The sequence below is a fragment of the Numenius arquata genome, chromosome 4, assembly GCF_964106895.1.
Source record: "Numenius arquata chromosome 4, bNumArq3.hap1.1, whole genome shotgun sequence".
NCBI lineage: Eukaryota > Metazoa > Chordata > Aves > Charadriiformes > Scolopacidae > Numenius > Numenius arquata.
The window spans coordinates 58,496,254-58,515,077 of NC_133579.1; the positions used below are offsets into that span (position 1 = coordinate 58,496,254).

Sequence of the window (18,824 nt, forward strand, 5' to 3'; positions counted from 1 at the left end):
AACGTATTATGCATGCTTTTAAAGTATACATGGTGAACGCACTGCCAAATCTATGGAATTTTATAGGCAGCTACTGTGAACAGTAATAGCAGTAAATGAATCTGCTTTGTACCCCTACTGAAACTGGCACTGTGAGCTTTAGGAGGTCTTTTTGCTCTTTAAAAACTTATTTCAACTTATTTCAGCCCTGTCAGCGAACCACTGCTGTGTTAATCATAGAATCATAGAATCATAGAATGGTTAGAGTTGGAAGGGACCTTAAAGATCATCAAGTTCCAACCCCCCTGCCATGGGCAGGGACACCTCTCACTAGACCAGGTTGCTCAAAGCCCCATCCAGCCTGGCCTTAAACACTTCCAGAGATGGGGCCTCCACAACTTCCTTGGGCAACCTGTTCCAGTGCTTCACTACCCTTACAGTAAAGAATTTCCTCCTAATATCTAATCTAAATCTCCCCTCTTCCAATTTAAAACCATTACCCCTTGTCCTGTCACTGCAATTTCTGACAAAGAGCCCCTCTCCGGCTCTCCTGTAGGCTCCCTTCAGATATTGGAAGGCTGCTATGAGGTCTCCCCAGAGCCTTCTCTTCTCCAGGCTGAACAACCCCAGCTCTCTCAGCCTGTCTTCATAGGGGAGGTGCTCCAGCTCTCTGATCATCTTCGTGGCCCTCTGCTGGACCACAAAGTTTTTATATTACCATATAATGGTAATATAAATTGTCTCCCAAACCCAGCAATATTCTACACAAAATTCAGAACCTGAATGAAGAGAAAGCTGGCCCTGGTATGTGATGTCGTATCACTAGAAAAGAAAAAGGAACAAGTCTGTGAGGATACTTAGAGAGTACCTGGGGAAAAAATAGGAAAATATTCAAATGAGAAGATCACTATAGCAGAAATAAGAAGAGAACAAAATCTCAGGGTGAGGTGACATATTTTGAGGGTGAAGGAGAGATGGGGAAATAAGGCCAGGTTTAAGAGGATGTTTGCGAGGAACAGGAGAATGATGCTCAAAAGATAAATGGGAGGAGCTTGAGTGAAAGAGAGGTATTGAGAGAAACATGGAATTAGGAAAGAAAGATGCCTTACAATAAAAAGAAATAGATGGGATTTCACAGAAAACTAAATTAGCCAAATCATGGGAAAGATTTAAACAACAAGGAAAGTGAGAGAAATTAAATACCAAGGAAAGGAAGGGATGGAGGAGAACAAAATACTGATCATTAAAAGAAAATAAAATAGTTGTATTAATTTTATTCATTTCTTGGAAGATTTTGTGGTGAGTCAGATGTCTGCTGAGAGAAAGTGAAAGATAGAATAGGAAAAACTACGATTTTTGTTTTCCAGGCTTTCCTGTGCAGGAAATGTAATAGGAAGTTATTTTTATTAACCAAGATCAGAGAACATGCAACAACAAACTACCAAGAATGGTGTGGAAAAAAAATGATGTGGAAGTTATTTTTCCAGTCAGACCAGAAAAACCTGTGGCCATTGACCAGCAGGAGCCTAAGGGTCAGATTATTCAGCAGCAGGATCAGTGAACTGAATGGCTATTGAATCTGTGCATCTTTAAATATACACCACCAACTTACATTACAGACCAAAAAAAAATCTTGAACACCATGTAGCTGATATTTTTAGCCATGCATTAATTGCTTTGCTGTCTGTTTTGTCTATCTTATCAACACAAAAAGTGGACTTGTTTGCTTTCATTTGCAAACTTGAAACCAATTGATTTTACGGAGATATGCCGCTTGCTGAGCAGTATTTGTCCATCAAGACAGTCAGGTTATACTGGCCACCAAAAAATGATGATGCAGAAGAGCCAGAACAGTGAGAGGATAGACAGATAGGGGAGTGTCTTTTGCAGGTGGCATGCATCCCTCGGTTCAGCGTAGCCACGATGCTGAGTGTGCTGGGAGGGCTCTATCCTTTCAAAAGCTGTGAGATGCCATGGCAATACTCAGCCCACATCCCTAACACACTTGCAAGGTACTGTAAGACAAGGGACTGGGGGGAGCACAATGACTTTATTTGCAGCAATAGCATGCTTTTCAACTGTAAAGGAAATATTCAGCTGGCTACCTTGCCTGACTTACCCGTGACCAGTGTTTTATCTTAGCAGTCTTGGTTGAACACACATGCAGAATAGAAACACTTTTGTTTATGGGCAGGAAATGCATAAGCCTTTTAATGGATAAAGCATGAGTTTGAAGCATTAAACGTGACCTGCTTTGTTGTATGCCAGTACCTGCAAAGGGTTATTCTTTGTAGTGTCCTACTTGGACTCAAGCACTAAAGCTTTCATCAAAGTAAATCTGATTATTTTGCACGTGGTTTTCCTGAAAGGATGTTATGATTTTCTAGATGTTTGGTGGCTGGTGATAAATTAGGCTTTTATGATGTCATGTGAAAGGCCACTGCTTGGACTTCCTTCTCTGTCAAGCGTGCTGGAGAATACATTTGGGATGTACTCACAATCAGAAATTATCCTACCTTGTTTTATTTTAACCCTTTTGTGGGCCAGTGCTTGCTTTGTAACTAGAGGTGTTCGGGCAAGGATAGCTTCACTTTTGCAGACAGGAGACCCGTGGTATCCCATCCTGAGTCCCCTCCATATACTGTGTTTGAAATGGATTTTTTTTTTTCCTTGAGTAACAAAGCCTCAGCTCATGAGCTCCCTTTAAGCCTTTCACAACTTAAATGCTTTCTGTATATTGTGTCTTGAAAAGGGTTTTCAAGTCAGATGGGGGTTTTAGTGAGAAACTGGAATGCAGTCAGGGGTAGGGGGGAAGGTGATGCGTCCCATAAATTAGGTCAGGTTTATGACCACGTAGAGGGATGCTGCTTCTCAAAAAACAGCCAGCAGTAAAAGGCAGTACCTAACTGCTTTGCCCAGAGAAGTGGCAGCTCAATGCTTCATTCCCTGTACTGCAGGGAAGGAATATTTTACAACTGTTTTTCAAACAACGAGAAATTACTAACCATCTTCCATGCTAATTCTTTTGTACTAGTTAATCCATCACAGGAAGGAAGGCAGGAAGAGAGAAGTACCCATCCCTTCTCTGTCCTTCCCCACCCCAATCTTGCCACAAGCTTCAGGGGGAGAGAGGTTCATGTATCAATAACAGGTAAGGAAGGGAGTGTCACCTCTTCTGCCCAACTTGAGTCACAGCCAAGCCTTCAGAGTAGTGAGATGAGCACTGAACACAGGGCAGTGACAGCAATTGCTGTTACAGGTGGGTTAGAATTTTCTGATTACATGTTCCTTAGATGAAAAATGACATTTTGAGTAGATTAATATTTTTATTAGAGCAAATACAACAGCATAATCTTCAAAAAAAATTATCATTTTAATGTTAACATAATAAATGCCTTGATTTTTTCAGAGATGTGAATATCCATAGGGGTAGTAAAATCATCACAACGTGTCAATGCAAAATCACCATCAATGCATCTTTTACAGAACAAAGAATTCATCCTATGGAATAGTAACACCCTGCTAATCATAGACCTGCATTCATTAAATTGCTGGTAAATGTTCTAGAGGTAGATAGATAAATATGTCTAGGTGGAATACAAGATCACTGTCCTAATGTTTATTGTTCTGTTGCTTATCATTTGGTATTTGACTAGCAATGATAATTAAACCTATTAACTTTTCCAATATAAGTTATTATAAATAAAGTATTTTTTTAGTGGGGAAAGAGAAGAAACTAAGTAGCCTTCCAGCATGGATTTCTAGGGTTATCAGTTTTCCTATTCGTCTTGACATGTCAGTCAGTGAAGACAGCTAACCCTAAGGGGCCGTATTCCATTTTCCAATAAGAAATGCAGCCGTTACTACATAATAAACCTCTCTGAAATCAAACAGCTTTACAGAGTGACTTCCTGATGTTTGCAAAAAATGTGAAGAGTAAGGAGTGATGAGAAAAATAATCAGAGTGGATTAAAAAAAATGTGAGAATTGCATTTAAAAATTTTAAAAGGTACCCTTTAGGCCCTTGCCTATATAATACATTCTCTTGTGGCAATAAAACCATGTACGATGAAGACATGATTACTTTACTTTCCCACTCCCCCAAATTGTTTTCAGAGAACAGGCTGCAGTGAAGCATGAAGCAAACAGTAAGCAAATAGTGAACAAAAGCAGGACTTGGAGTGAAACAGAAGGAACCTGTTCTTTTCCTACACTGCAGCTGATCTCCACCCATATGAAAGAGGTTCAACCCTCACAGGGTCTTGGTTTTCAGTGACATGAAGGTGACACACAGGCTCTCTCTCTACCCTCTGGCCAGGGAGCCTGAAGAAGTGTGCTCGTATACAACCTCCCCAAAACCTCTGCTGTGAAGCGAAAATGCAAAAGGGTTCTAACCCACGTCATGAAAGATCCAGGTTATTCAGCCACCTCTCTTATGCACAGGTTAGCTTGAAGCATGCTTGAAGCTCACACATCATTTTCTATCAGCAGCCAGGCTACAGAGCAGTGATGGCCAATGGGAGTGGTACAACCTTTAACCAACATTTGCAAAGACCAATTCTATTTTCTTAGAAGAGTTGGAAAAGCTTAGTTTGGTTCATAATAACATATAGCTTTTAATTATTAGTTTGCATTTTAGTAAATGAGCTCTGATGTGTGCGTTTGGATGACTGGGTATGCCATGGCAGAAAGAAAGCGTTTATGTATTCAGCTCTAATACCTGAACTATCATAATGATGGTCTGTACACAGCAAATGAAATGGGTTTGATCTTCTTCCTCTCCTCCAGAAGTTTCCTGCTTTTTCAGCAGAGGTATTCCTGTAAACTAGAAACAATCTCAAAGCTTCTCAGTACTTAAAGGGGGCCTACAGAAAAATTGGGGGCAAACTTTTTAGCAGGGCTTCTTGCAGGACAAGGGGTAATGGCTTTAAACTAAAAGAGGGAAGATTTACAGTATATATAAGGAGGAAATTTTTCACAATGAGGGTGAGGAAACACTAGAACAGGTTGCCCCATCCAACTGGGATTGGATGGGGCAGAGATGCCTCATCCCTGGAAACATTCAAGGTCAGGTTGGATGGGGCTCTGAGCAACCTGGTCTAGTTGAAGATGTTCTTGCTCAATGCAGGGGAGGCTGGACAAGGTGACCTTCAAAGGTCCCTTTCAACCCAAATTATTCTATAATTCTATGATTCTATTCAGAAGCCTCTTTGATGCTTTGCAGAGCCGTGAGCTGAGGTTACAATTACACTCGCATCCAAGCTGGGGAACACCTTCCAGATCTTCCCAGGAGAGCAGAACTGGGCCTCAGGGCAAAGTAAGAGGGAGGGAAGCACCCACCTCACTACAGCCAGCTGCGGGAATTTTGTTGTTCCAAGCAGCGGGGCTTCCCCTGCTGTGTGTGTGTGGGGACACCCTTCAGCCTGCCTCACACATGGGATCCCGAAAAGCACCCATGGCCTGACTTGCAGCGGGATGCCCTGGAGCAAAGCTACGCTGATCCCCGTGCGGGCCGGCTCCTGATTGAGCGAGCTCAGCTCCAGATCCAGAGCAATTCAGCACTGGCTTCAGGGATATCGGGCTGTAATTCGGGAGGAATTTTATCTGGCTCGAGGGACAGCACTGGCCAAGATGTTTTCTCAGGCTTCGCTTGGCAAGTTAATAGATCTGAGTAACGCTCAGCCCTGCGAGGGGGCTCTTGTGCCTGCAGCTCCGCTGGTGCTTGCACCGTGGCTGTGATCTGCACGTGGGTCTCCCGGGGATGCGCGCGGGCTGTGGCCTCCCCTCCATTCACCGGGGCCCTGCCTCCGCCAAAGCGATTAGGGTCTGGCGACGAGGCACCCGGGGCCGGCTCCCCCCGCTTCGCCGTTTTATCTGCGGTGTCAGTGGGGCTGCCAGGGCCGGCGCTGAGCGAGCCCGTTTCCCCGGAGCGGAGCATTGTTCCTGGCCTCCGGCCGCCGCGTGGCCCCCGCTGATGGACAATACCGCCCGACCCTGACTTCCTGAGCAGACCAGACAGCTTGCTGTTTTCTTCACGTCTCTTATCACCCCCTGTCATTGCAAGAGAGGTCTGGCTTCAGCTTCGGTTTGGGCTGATAGGCAGCAGCGAAGTGGAAAAGGCGCAGGGGAGGGAGGGGAAGAGGAGGAGGAGGAGGGAGAGGAGCTCCATTACTGTTATTATCGCCCTAATGTTTATTGCTGCTCCGAGTTCATTTGCCTTAACCCTTTGGAAGCTGGTCAAATTAAAGATTATCAAAGCGATAAGATAAAGCTGCTGTTCGAACACTCCTGGTTCCTGGCGGAAAAGCGAAGGTTGTGCTCAGGTTTTATTGACTGTGCAGCTTGTATTGACGCCTTATTACTGGCGTACAGTGGAGTCCCGAGATAAGACCTTACCCTAAAGATGCCCAGCACTCGCAGCCTGCCGAGGTCCATCAGACGTGCAGGGGCTCAGCACTGTGCAGAATCAGCCCTTTCCTCAAGTCGTTCTTCCCCCTCCCCTGCCCCCCTCGACACGGTCTTAGTAAAAGCTGAGCTTTCTGAACAGGGAGGGGATTTGCACAGGAAAACATGCTAGGGGAAAAAAACATTATGCCTCTTATTTTAAATGGCATTTTGTTATATGTGAGTTTCAGCCTATTGGTTGCTTTTGCCTTTTGCCTTTTCCTGTGGTTCTTTGCAAACAATACTGTCTTTCTGCAAAAGACTGCTGACCCAAGAGTGGAAAGCAGTCTGTTCATGCTGCATTAAAACAAATTTAGATCAGGAACCAAATTCACTGGCATTCTTCTATTCCCTTGGTACCCTAACTGCTCCACAACTTTGCTTTTCTAAGAACAGTGGAAAGAAAAAATGAAAACTGAGCGACACATTACGGCTCTTCTTAAATTCCTGAAGATGTTTACTGTGTTCCTCGTTAGGCTTGGGCTTTGCTCATTGACGTATTTTATCTTCAGTCTCCTCATATTTACTGTGGAGATGAGTCTCTTGCTTTATAACTATACTTTTTTTTTTTCCCTTGTTACTATAGATATTATAACAAACACTACCCTTTGCAAAGAAATTGAGCCAGTGCTTTCTGCCTTGTGGATCTCCATAAGCACTTAGAGAGCAGCGTACAGCCGACACAGTGCTTATTATTGTGACTACTTCTTGGGTTTGATCTGAGCTTAGATAAACCATGCACTTTTGGACCAGCAAGGTGCACGTTTGCAGCCTCTACAGTTCTGATTTAGTGAGATCCTACTACTTTTCTTAACCGAGTGGACAGGGAATAGCTCAGCTGATGTCCCACAAACTGCTCTCCAATATTGCATCTGGGTTAAGACACAAGGTGCCCAGGCCTGGTGGCAAGTGCAGGAGAACACCAGGGAATGGAGGCTAAGGGTGATGGTAGAAGAACTGCCTGGTGGGCACAGAGTGCTCATGACTATTTGAGTGCATGCAGTCTCCTGACTATTTGCAACAAACACTTGAACGAGGTTGTTCGAGCAATGAGCTGCAGCAGATACTCAGATACACTTTGGGGCTAACGTTGCTACTGAGATGTACTACCTGAACCCTCATCAAAAATTAATACAAAAAATGCTACAAAAGGGGAGACTATTTCATAAGATAAACTTTGATGTATACATTGCTGAGATATAATTGTGAAAATGCAAAACTGCTAGCTAATGTTGTCTAATTAAGTAGCTATGTTTATTATTTTTTTCTTTTAATGGGACGAGTTAAAGCTGAAAGGCTATGGTTTTAAGAAGGAAGTAAGGAAAATAAAACACAAGCAGGGTTTGCAGGCAACTTTGGCCCCTAGATTCTTGAAATCCTTCCCGACAAAACTTCTTGAGCAAAAAAGTGCAAGACTAAACATGCAAGCCAGAGCCTCCACCGAGCTGGCTCTGTGTTCTTTACTTATGGGAGCTCTGATGTAACAAATCATCTTCCAAGCGGTCATGCTGATTGTGAACGTAACCCTGGCCACTTTTCAGATGCAGTAAAACTGTTGTGTGCTTAGATCGAGTCTGTTTATTTTTAGAGGTAAAGCCTTGTCTGTGCTGCAGCAAGCGGAGCTGGGCAGAATTCCATCGCAGGTGTTTTACTGAGGACTTGGTCTCAGTTTTATTCTGGTGTAAGAGAGAGCAAAAGCTGGCGCTCAGTGCTGGCTTCAGTGAAGGCACATTTTAAAGGGAATCAGCTGAGCTGTCGTAATAAAGGAAGCCTTGGCCTTCTTTCAGGCCATGCTATCTCCTTTTTCTCACATTGTCTCAAGGCTTTAAATTTTCAGTTAAAGTTAATTGAATGAGACAGTGATACATTGCACAGTGAAACCAGATCAATCACTACGTGAGTCAAAATAGGAGCCACGATGACAGTCAGAACAAGAGCTTGGGAAATGTGATATTTACATTAAAATATTTTACATTTTTGTCTCATGGTTTTAAAACCAAATTTAAAAATGCCTTGCTACATCATAAAACAAATTTCTCTCTGTTTATCTGTATGTATTTGCATGTGTGCATTTGGACAGTAAAATGGAATCATTATAAAATCAGATTTAGTAATAATGGGGTATTTTCTACACTGTTACACAGGCTCATTTACAGAAAAGCTACAACAGAAAAACTGGCATCAGAAAAACCCATTATTTTCTCTGAGAGCTAGCCTTAAAGTAGTGAGGTGCACATAAAACCGCAGGAGAGTTTATTCTCATATTAAGTGGCAACAGAGAATTTGACTGTTGTCTTTTCTGTCTTCCTGCCCCTTAAATATTTAGTTGGTTGTTGTTTCCAATTCCTAACTTGCAGGCAAAACTCGTCATTACTATGCACTTACGTTAACTGTATGTGCAGGAAGAATAAGGGCTTGTTCCTCCCCAAATGGATGAGTAAAACCAAAGACTTAATTTTATGTTCATGATCTGAGCACTACAAAAACAACTGAAAGCCTGAATCAGTGTTTTCAGGTTTGCAAACTCTCAGCTCAGTATCTAAATCCTCAGGGTTTTCACGGAGTCAAAGGGCTTTGTTTTCCTGTCAGTATGTAAAGCGCAACGCCACAGAAAAAGTTATCCTGCAGGAATACAAAATGTAAACTGGTGTCATTTCATCAGGTGCCTTTCCATCAGGAATAGGGATACTGGACAATTTAGATTCAGCAGCTGCTGTTTTTTGAGAACACTCTCCCATCCCACCACACACCCCCCCCCAAAAAAAAAAAAAAAAAAAAAAAAAAAAATCCAGGTTTTCTTCCGTGGAACCTCACCTCTTCTTTGCTTTCTGGTCTGGCTGTACCTCCAGAAAGTGAAGCCCTAACACTGAAAAATCAATACATTTTAGTGATCGTCATGCCAGAAGTTTTTTGGTTGTGGTTTTCTTGGTGGTGGTGGTTTTTTTTTCCTTTTGGAAGCCTGACAGATGCATCTCTGGTTTCAGTGAAAGACTTGAATAATATAAACAAGCAGTCATTCTGTTCCATGAGGAGCTTTTTTTAATATTCTTCTTTTATTGTAATTACCTTATTGTTTTCATATTATGAGCTACTTGTAGAAAAATACAGGAAACATGACTGCAATACAATCCTTTAATCAGGAATAGCTTTGTTCCAGTCATCATTTCCATTCAACGTTGAAACTTTGACTAAGAAGAATACAATCAAACCTTGAATTTAGATGTAATGTGGCGTTAATATTATGGTTCCATTTGATCTCTGTACCTAGTAACTTCTGTAACAGAACCTTTAACCTTTTAAAAAGTGCCTACGAGACATTTTGTCCATAATGCTATTTTCAAGTAAATCTAACTACAAAGTAGTGTTTCTCAAAAGCACACAGACTTCTTCAGGAGAGTCATTTAAAATCTTTTAACCTAAGTCAGCTGGGGAATTTGTATTATCATATATATTAAATCTTCTTTTTTTTTTTTTTTGCTCAGAGATTATGCCATAATATCTTGACTGCATCATTGTTAAAGCATGTGAACTTTTAAAGGAAAAATACTCTTTTTTTTATTATTATTTAAATGGATTTAATACACTGTTTGTGTTATCTCTCTATATAATCCAGCACTGCAAATAACTTCACTTTTACTGATTTGCAGTATCCCCCCAACCTTATTTTGGCCTATTCAGCAGCTGAGTGTTTATGTTTTTGAATGAAGGGCTGGAATTAGGTAAAGTATTTTTTTAGATAAACTGTTTTAACAAAAAGCATTTGTCCAAGAAAGTTAAAAGACTGCTCCCAAGCTGTTCAAAAGCAGAATGCAGCTACATACAGCAGGCAATGGCAATTCACTGTGTTCTTCCTGGTCCTTTTTTTTTTATTTTATTTTAAATGGGAAGCCAGTATCCTAGATAGGCTCAGTTTTAAAGGATGTTTTCAATATAAAGATTGTAGATGTGAAGTTATTACTTACACAGCATTTACAAAAATTAAAGTTTTATGATATGGCTTTTATGACTTAAAACACTTCTAGCTAATGGCTTTAATTAGGACTGAATAAAAGGCAATTGTTTTTATACCGAAATTATTATTTTTAAGAAGGATCTCCTTGTTTCCAGGCACATATATACACACGTATATAATCTAAATTAAAACAAACTCCAGATAAAAGGCATACCTCCATGAGCACATTAGGGTCTGATCCAAATTTTGTCAAAGCTAGTGGGAGTCTTTCCCATTTCAAACCAGATTTTGCGATCCATATTCACACGACCCTCCAGGGGATCCCTTGAGCTGATGCGGTTTTGCATGACTTGGCCTCAAATGTCTGCTGCAGTTTCTAAAAACCCTTTATAGGACTGCAGTAGGAAATCATTTAGTCTAATTTAAGGAAATCACAGTATTTTTTATTTTCATATCATTTTGTTCTGATCCATCTGTTTACTTTTTTCTGAAGGCAGGCTGAAATGTTTTTAGCCTAAAGACTGAACTAGTAAAAACGCTGCCTGGAATAGTCTCGTCAGACGTGTTTGTTCCACATCCCCTTCTTCAGTGCAATATTTCCTTTGGTGGATTTCCTCTGCTCCTGGAAGCAAGCTGTCTAGCTTGCTGGAGCACAATTATGAAGAAGAATTTCCTACGTTTTACTGCACAGGATGAGGTGAATTTGGAAGTTAACATGACCTGAACCACACATGCACAAAAGATAGCATCTGAAAAATGTAGTGTGCGGCACACACAGTTAAAAAACCTACAAACTACAGCCAGAAAATGCTCGTTAGCTCCGCCGCTGGCCAGAGACTGGAAGAAGGAGGAGAAAGGCAGTCCATACATTTTTCTGGAAAGTCTGCTGTTACCACCATAAAGTCAAATGCAAGAGCAGAATTCAGCCTTAACCTTCTTGTTCTGTAATAAAGTTGGGTTGGGTTGGTTTTCTTTGAACCTGGACAGATATCATTTTAGTATTTAACACAACAGAGAAAGGAAGCTTGTGAGGAGAGATGATAGATTTTATTAAGTCAACACATACAGTTGGGAAAAAAGCTAACTATTTGAACACAGTATTTTAATTTTAAACGAACATTTAGTCACCTTTCCCATTCAACTAGAAATGTGGTCAATGGAGCTTTTTTCTTTGTTTAATTTTGTTATGTTATTTTTGATGACTGGTTGTCGTATTGTTTTGGTGTGGTAGTACTTTTAAGAATACTTGAACAGTAAGGCGAATATGACCAAAGTCTTGGTTTCTGTAATGGTTTCAAGATAATTTCTTTTCATTTATGAGGTATTTAGACTTTTCTTTGCATGTGGATGCTCAAAATACTCTAGAAAAAAATATGTAGGCGTTCAAAAGCTGGATGTTTACTACTGTTGCATATGGTTACTCATATTCATAACAGTCTTTCCGCATCATCTGTCTGTGATCACGTTTTTATTTGAAAGAGACTAGTTGCCATGTTTGCTCTGTGATTTACATTATTTAAACAAATGGGGGGAAAAAAGAATTTGAAACAGCTCATTCAATAGCATGACTAAGACATATGACAACTTCTTGTAAAATGTTCAGCATTATACAGCTGTAAGGCTGGAGTTCAAACCCCGCGCGCACACAAAAAGAAAGAATAACTCTTTCAGTCTGAAATAGCCTGGTGAAAGGATGCTGCCTCCTGGTGATTTATAGGCATATGAGCTTCCACTAAAATTGCATCTTAAAAAGAAACATTTTGTCCTCGGAAGTGTCCCAGTGGTGGCCCCGGCCCCGCTCGGCTCACAGGGAAGCATGAGCAACGGGGAGCCATCGAGGTGGGGAAGGCGGACACTTCTCACACCGCCTCTCTCTTCTTTTCCACAGGATTTTCTACAAGGGGACTGTACCAAAGCCAGACAAAAGCTGAACTGGAAGCCGAGAGTCACGTTTGATGTGAGTGGCCTTTCTGGACTGCTTTGTACCTGCCGGGTGTTCATGTCCTCTAAAAGAAATCCACAGGGAAGGGAAGAGAAGGGGGGACCTCTGGGTGGGGTAACTCGGGCACATAGAGAATTCCCATTTTCGGTGACCCTGCCCGGGTTCTTGCTTTGAAGACAGCAGCCACCATGGCAGCAATGGGCAACCCCGGTACACAGCAGCGCACCAACACACATGCCAGGGCTGGGGCCAAGGCTGCTGCGAGAAGAGCCCAGCAAAGCCTCATCCCCTCCTTGCCCTGCTGCGGGGGACCTGGGGGGCTCATCATGCTCCAGGGCACTCCTGATGTGCGGCTGGTCGTCCCCTGCTCCAGGGTCCTCATCTGCTTCTCTCTCTCCTCACAGGAGCTGGTGAGGGAGATGGTGGACGCTGACGTGGAGCTCATGAGGAACAACCCCAATGCCTGAGCCCCAGCTGGGCCCAGCGGGCGTCGCAGGACTCATGCCAGGGGTGCACCCCACGGCCAGCACTGCCATGAGCCATTGGGGTGGGTGGCAACCCCTCCCCATGATGGTTTTATTGCTGGCTTGCCTGTACGTGAAAACTCGGTTTTATCCCCCACCCTCCACAATCTCTCAGTGCCTCTCACCTCACACATCATCCTGGGGTCAGCCCTGCCAGGGCTAACTCTGCCCAGTGGCTCCTGCCATTGATTGGGGAGGGGTCACACACACTCCCAATACTGTACCTGAAGTACTGATCAGCCAGCAAGCCCACTGATTTCCCTTTTTAATTAGAACTCATCTATTACCTAGGCCCTCCAGCGCATTTTTAGTACTTTCTCCGATTTGAAAAACATAAGTGTCCCCTGCCCTCCACCCTCCAAGCCTCCCCTCTCCTCCAGTAACAACAGCAGCAAACCTCTGGCACTAATGTGGGCTCGCCGTCTCTCCAGCCCTTGCTCCATGGCTTCCCTCTTCTGCCTTTCCTGAACACTCCTTGTTTTTCTTTCCTGCAGCCTTACCTCCACCCCAGCGGCCCATTTCCACCACTTGAACTCTGTAAAAGTTTGGATAACTTGATATAACTTGCAGTGAAATCGCCTTTTGACCATGCCGAATTAATTCCTAATTGCTGGAATCGCTTTCAAACCAGTCAGAGGGGGCTTGTAAGCGTTTTTTCAGATCTTTGTTTCAGAGTGTGCGCGAGTCACAGAAAGCCTTTTTGTCCAGCACCTTCTCGATCCGGGGGTTTAGCGTGTTTTGGATTTTGCCCCCCACCCCTCCCCACCCCCGAATCAACCCATTCCCCTTCCATCCTTTTCCTGCTTACTATAATTAGACCTCAGACGGGAGCTTGAACCATCTCAAAAGATGACTTAAGAAATAAAAACAAAATAAATAAATTTTTAAAAAAGCTTTAAAAAAAAATAGAAACTTCAAGGTGAGTAAATATTTTTGCACTTTTCGTGCCAAGGTGCCCGGGTTATCCAGAGGTCGTCGAGCCCATACATTTCCCGTTGGTTTAGGATCTTCCACCCACCGATTACTCCCATCGTTTTAGCTTTATGCCTCGAAATGAGAGAAGGGCGACATACACGGGGGGGGACGGACACGACACACAGGATACGCACCTTCTCCGGGTGCACCTCTCCCTTTTTTGACTTTGCATTGGCGGGGGGGGGGGGAGGGGGGCCTTCCCCCTATTTAAAGGGGAAGGGGTGGGCAGCTGCACTCGGGAGCGGTTTCGTGGTGGAAGCGGTGCGGGGGGGCGCGGCTGGGGAGCAGCCTGCGAGGAACGGGGCTGCCGGAGACGGAGAGAGGGCTCTTTGTGCGCCTGGCTTGAAAGGCGGGCATTTGTCAGAGGTGCAGTGGAAAAATGTGCGAGCTGGCGGTGGCGGCGGCCCCGGGCAGCCGAAGGGGAGCAGCCGCCTCCTTTCGGGGGCTGCCCACGCGGGAGCGAGGAGGAGCGCGGCCAGTCCTAGCACATGGGGAACGAGAGCCCGGCCCGCTGCGTGGGATCCCTTGCTGCAGGTGCGCGGAGTACGCGCCCCCGCAGGGTGGAGAGGAGGGGGAGCAGCGGGACCTGTCGGGTGAGACGTGTCCTCGTTGCGCTCGCTCCTCCAAGCAGCGCCCCACGCGTGCGGGACTCTCCAGCCCCCACCCACGGTCTCCGCGGCGCGTCGGGGCTCCCCCCGGCACAAACCAACGCCGAGCGGGGCGCGGACGCCCCGTCCGTGGGGAGGCCTGGAGGCGCGCAGCGTTAACACACACATTGCTACTCGCCCGCTGCGTGTACACATCCACGCGCGGGTATATTTGTACAAAGCCTCTTGGGGAGCTTTACCCCGGGAGTGCGGGAGCGACTCCGCGGCTGCGCCTTTTTTTTTAGAGTAAAATAACAATAACCCCCTCCCCGTGGGTGCCCGTCCTTTGCCTTGGCTACGCTCCGCCGCAGTGCCCACCCCGCGTGGGACCGCTACACAGCCCCGGCAGTACTCGCTCGCCCCCCGCGCCGCGGGCATCCACTCGCCCCTGGCCGCAGGGCTGCGGCCGTCCTCTGCGGGCCGCCATCGCACACCTCCACGGGCCGAGGGTCCCCCCCACTGCCCCGGGGCCCCGGACAAGCGGTCACACGCTGCGGGTGGCGGATCTTTGGTGGCGCACGTAATAAAGGAAAAAAAAAAAGCTCTTTCACGACAAGGTATTTTTGTATTGCTGGGAACTATTTTTTGCTTACAGTGATTCACTGGGAGGCTTGCTGGTCCATCTGAATATGAGTTCACACATCTCTGCAGAGGGCTGGGAACCTTTACATAAGCTGCCAGTTTTCCTTCGACCTCTAGGTTGTTGTTTTGGTTTTTTTTTTTTTTCCTTTGGCATGTGTGACTGTGGCGCATTCAGGAGAAGCATTTTTTTATTCTCCGTTTTCGGTCTCTATATTGAGGGGCGAGCAGGGAAGGAGATGGGAAGGCAAAAAAGGGCGCTCCTTGGTGACCTTATGCTAGATGTCTTTTTGCTATTTTGTCAAAAGAGAAAAAAAAAAGTTACTGGTCGTGACAGCACAAAACGTGCGTCCCAGCTCTGGCCCACTGCTTTTTACAATTTGGCAAAGGTCCGAACTGCTTTTGGGTTTCACCACCACTGCCTTCGCACCCGATTTTGAATTCCTCCTAAAGTACCCCTCTTTGCAATGACCACCGAATCACTTCTTGAAAACGAAATAAGTGGTTTTGGTTTTGTTTTTTTAAATGCTGCGATTTAAGGAGATTGTATCTATATATGTAGCTAATAGACCAGTTACAGACTAATGTTCTATACGTCGATTTAATGTGTGTCAAGCGTTTTGCGCGTGCAGGTACGGAAAGATATATACACACATAGCCCGCCCCCCCCCCGGTCTCATGTCTCATCAGGGGTCATTACAGCTTCGTTAACTTAAAGGCCCCCAGTCCCCTGTCCCTTTCACAAGCGTCTCACCGGCTGCACCGAACAAAGCAAACAGCAAAGTGGGTTTTGCTTTTGAGCTCCGGCTCTGCCGGCTGCGGAGCCGCAGCGCTGGCGGGGGAAGGCCGGTTGCCCGCCGGGGCCAGCGTGCGGCCGAGCTGCCAGCCAGGGGGCCGGGGAGGGGAGCGCGACGCCGGGAGCCAGCTGGGGGGCCCCCGCCCGGGCAGCCTGTTCCACCGCGTCCAGGGAAGCGGCAGGGGTGCCCCTGTGCCGCTACTACGGGGAGAAGCGGGATAGTAACAGCAACGCTGGGCGGTGGAAGCTGCTCGAACGTGCGCCCCGTCGGGAGGAAAGGGGAATTCAGGCGGGCAGGGAGAGGAGAGCGGGTCCAGCGCCTGCCCAGCGGGTTGCGGAGGGCTGGGGCCCGCTCGGGAGAGGTGGCCTGGCTCCTGTCTACGAAGAGTTAGGAGTCGCGAAGGCAGGGCTCGCTCCCCTGCTCCCGCCGCCTGTCAGCGCCGCCGCCCCGCATCTCGCAGCCGTAACTCAGCCCCTCGCCTCCGCCGTGCGGGCCGCTGCCCTTCCCCCGGAGCTAAAGGTAAAACTGCCACGAAAGCCTTTTTTTTTTTTCTTTTTTTTTTTTTAATGATTTCTCCTTCTCCTGAGGCCTTCCAGGGGCGCTCGGGACCACCGGCCGCTCCTGGGCTGCAGAGTACCCGCAAGGAGGAAGGAGCGCGACGGAGGCCTGCGGTAGGGGTCTCCCAACGGGAGCACAAGACCCCGCCACCGCTGGAGGAGGGCCTAGGCGGGGGTCGGCCCTGCCTCGGGGCCCGCCGGTGGCGCAGCCCGCCCGCCCGCCGCCCCGGCCCCGCTGCGGAAGGCCGGCGAGACAAAGCGACGGGGTGTTCCTCGGGGTCGCGGAGCAAAACCGCCAGCGCCATCTAAAAATACACCTCCTGGTCGCAGCGTCAGCCTGGAGGGTAAAAGCGAGGGGGGGGCGTGGAGCGGGGGGACAGACCCGCTGATCGGTGCCCGGGAGTGGGAGATGGCTCGGCGGCTAGCCCTGGTGGCGCACGGAGCCAGATCGATTGCTGTAAGTGCATTTAGAAAAATAAAATAGAGGTGTAAGTTGGGGGAACGTAGGAATCCCCCGCCTCCCCCCTAGCCCACTGCTGATAAAGCAGCCGCGTCCCCCCCCCCAGGGCGGACATGAGGGTCACATCCTCTCCTCGTTCCTGGCCCGGCAAGGGAGGCGGGCGCGGGAAGAGGGGGACCGGCCGCGCCGGGCGGGGGTCGCCCACCCTCCCGCTCGCCTCTGGGCGGCAGGTTTGCAGGGGTGGGAATCTAGGGGAGGCCCCCGGCCGCGCTCCCTGCCTGTCCTTGTGATGACCCCCCTTCACCTCTGGTACTTCGCTGGCGGAGCATTGTGTCCAGACACAACAAACCAGAAAGGAGCGCTGGAGCAGGCAGAGCTCCAACGTTTTGACGGGTGGAAGAAAAACATCAACAGATACTTTGCAATTATTTGGTGATGGGGGCTAGGGGAGGCGGGCGGGGGAGAGGTCGGTTCGCAGCAGCAGACGCTAATTGCAACCTTTGCTTTGCTAATGAGCTCGCACCGGTTCATTCCGCGCTCCGTCTCCCGCCCCCACCTCCCTCTCCCCGCCCCGGCGGAGCGCTTGCGGGGCGGGGAATGGCGTCGGGAGAGAGCTGTAATTTTTCTGCAATTCGTTATTCGGGTTTAAATCCATCCCATCCTTGAGAGGCGAGGTTAGAAGCGCTGGCCGCGAGCGCTTTCATAAATCCTCGCTAAGGGAGAGCGGCGAGCCGCTTCTCGCTGGCAGAGGCGAGGTGTGTGAGCGCCCGCAGCCCGTCCCGCAGCCGGGCACCCCTGTCCCAGGGAGACGGAGCTTGGCAGGGTGACATGCCCCTCCGCTAGCTTGCGGCTACAGAGCTGTTTCACGCAATCGGAGCGGGGAAGTACATATCTGTACACCACACACGCATATACAGAACAAGAGTCCCAGTATAAAACTCGCATCAAAAAGGCAGTGCGAATGTATTTATACTGGGCAATCTTGCAAGCACCGACATTGTTTAAACAATTCTCTTCTTTGGACGGTATTATCAGTACTTTCACATTATCGTTCATTGGAAAACATTCTTCTTTTTCCTTATTTCAAATATTTATTTAAAATTTTTTAAAAAATTAAACTCGGCCGCTTAAATTCTCTGGCAAGTAAGTAAATTCCAGGAACGGTGGGGGGAAAACGGCTATGGCGTTCCTTCTAAACCGAGCGGTTGCCTTCCAAGGGACGACGGCTGTAGCGATATGACCCGTTTATTCATCGATTCATATAATATATAAATATCCTGAACTCACGAGTGTAATAATTTGCGTTTTTTCTACTGGAGGAAATTCAGCTATTTTAAGAGTTAATGGTTCTAAATGTGTTGGTTTTCCTGCATTCTCCCCAGAGGTGGGGGGGGCTGGAAAGGAGGGGGGATTCCAGTTTGGGGGTTTCATTGTTGTTTTAATTCTGCTGAACGCAGCCCAAAGCAACTGACCTGAATGTGGGGTAATACACTGTGCGACCAAGCCCCCTGACACCTAAAGGTCAGGTGAAAGTCTCCAGCAGGTAAGTCGCGGGCCAGCTGCCTGCCCAGCTCACTCTGGCTCACAAATTGTTCCCTTCTGCCCACCCAAGTCGTTTCAAGCTGTGTTTATTTAGGGGGCAAAAAAAAAAAAAAAAAATTGCCGACCACCCAATTCCTATTCAGCCGGAAAGCTTGTGAGCTCCCTCTCACCGGTAGCTCAGGCCGCCTTCTCCCATCTCAGTGTTTTTTAATACCTATTATTTTGCGGCACACGCATACCAAGGAAGGCACAAGTTACGGGCCTAGAAGGTCGCGGAGCTGCGCGCAACAGACGCGTTTGCTTGTGGGGGGGCGAGGAAGAATTCCCCACCACCCAAACCCTGCTGGCACACCAGAGGGAGGGAGCGTTTGCCGGCTGCGTCCCCGACAAAGCGCCGGCGGGCTGGTGAAACAGGCGAGGCCAGGT

At 46.9% G+C, this 18,824-nt stretch overlaps 1 protein-coding gene across 1 annotated transcript in view; it reads left to right on the forward strand.

Moving 5' to 3' along the window:
* Window positions 1–13,738, forward strand: part of GMDS (GDP-mannose 4,6-dehydratase) — a 425,970-nt gene extending 412,232 nt beyond the window's left edge. Inside the window, exons 10-11 of the mRNA XM_074146368.1 lie at window positions 12,264–12,332; window positions 12,722–13,738. Coding sequence (XP_074002469.1) covers window positions 12,264–12,332; window positions 12,722–12,784 — 132 coding nt within the window. The 3' untranslated portion in view covers window positions 12,785–13,738. The remainder of the gene's footprint in view (window positions 1–12,263; window positions 12,333–12,721) is intronic.
* The last annotated feature ends 5,086 nt before the right edge of the window (window positions 13,739–18,824 follow it).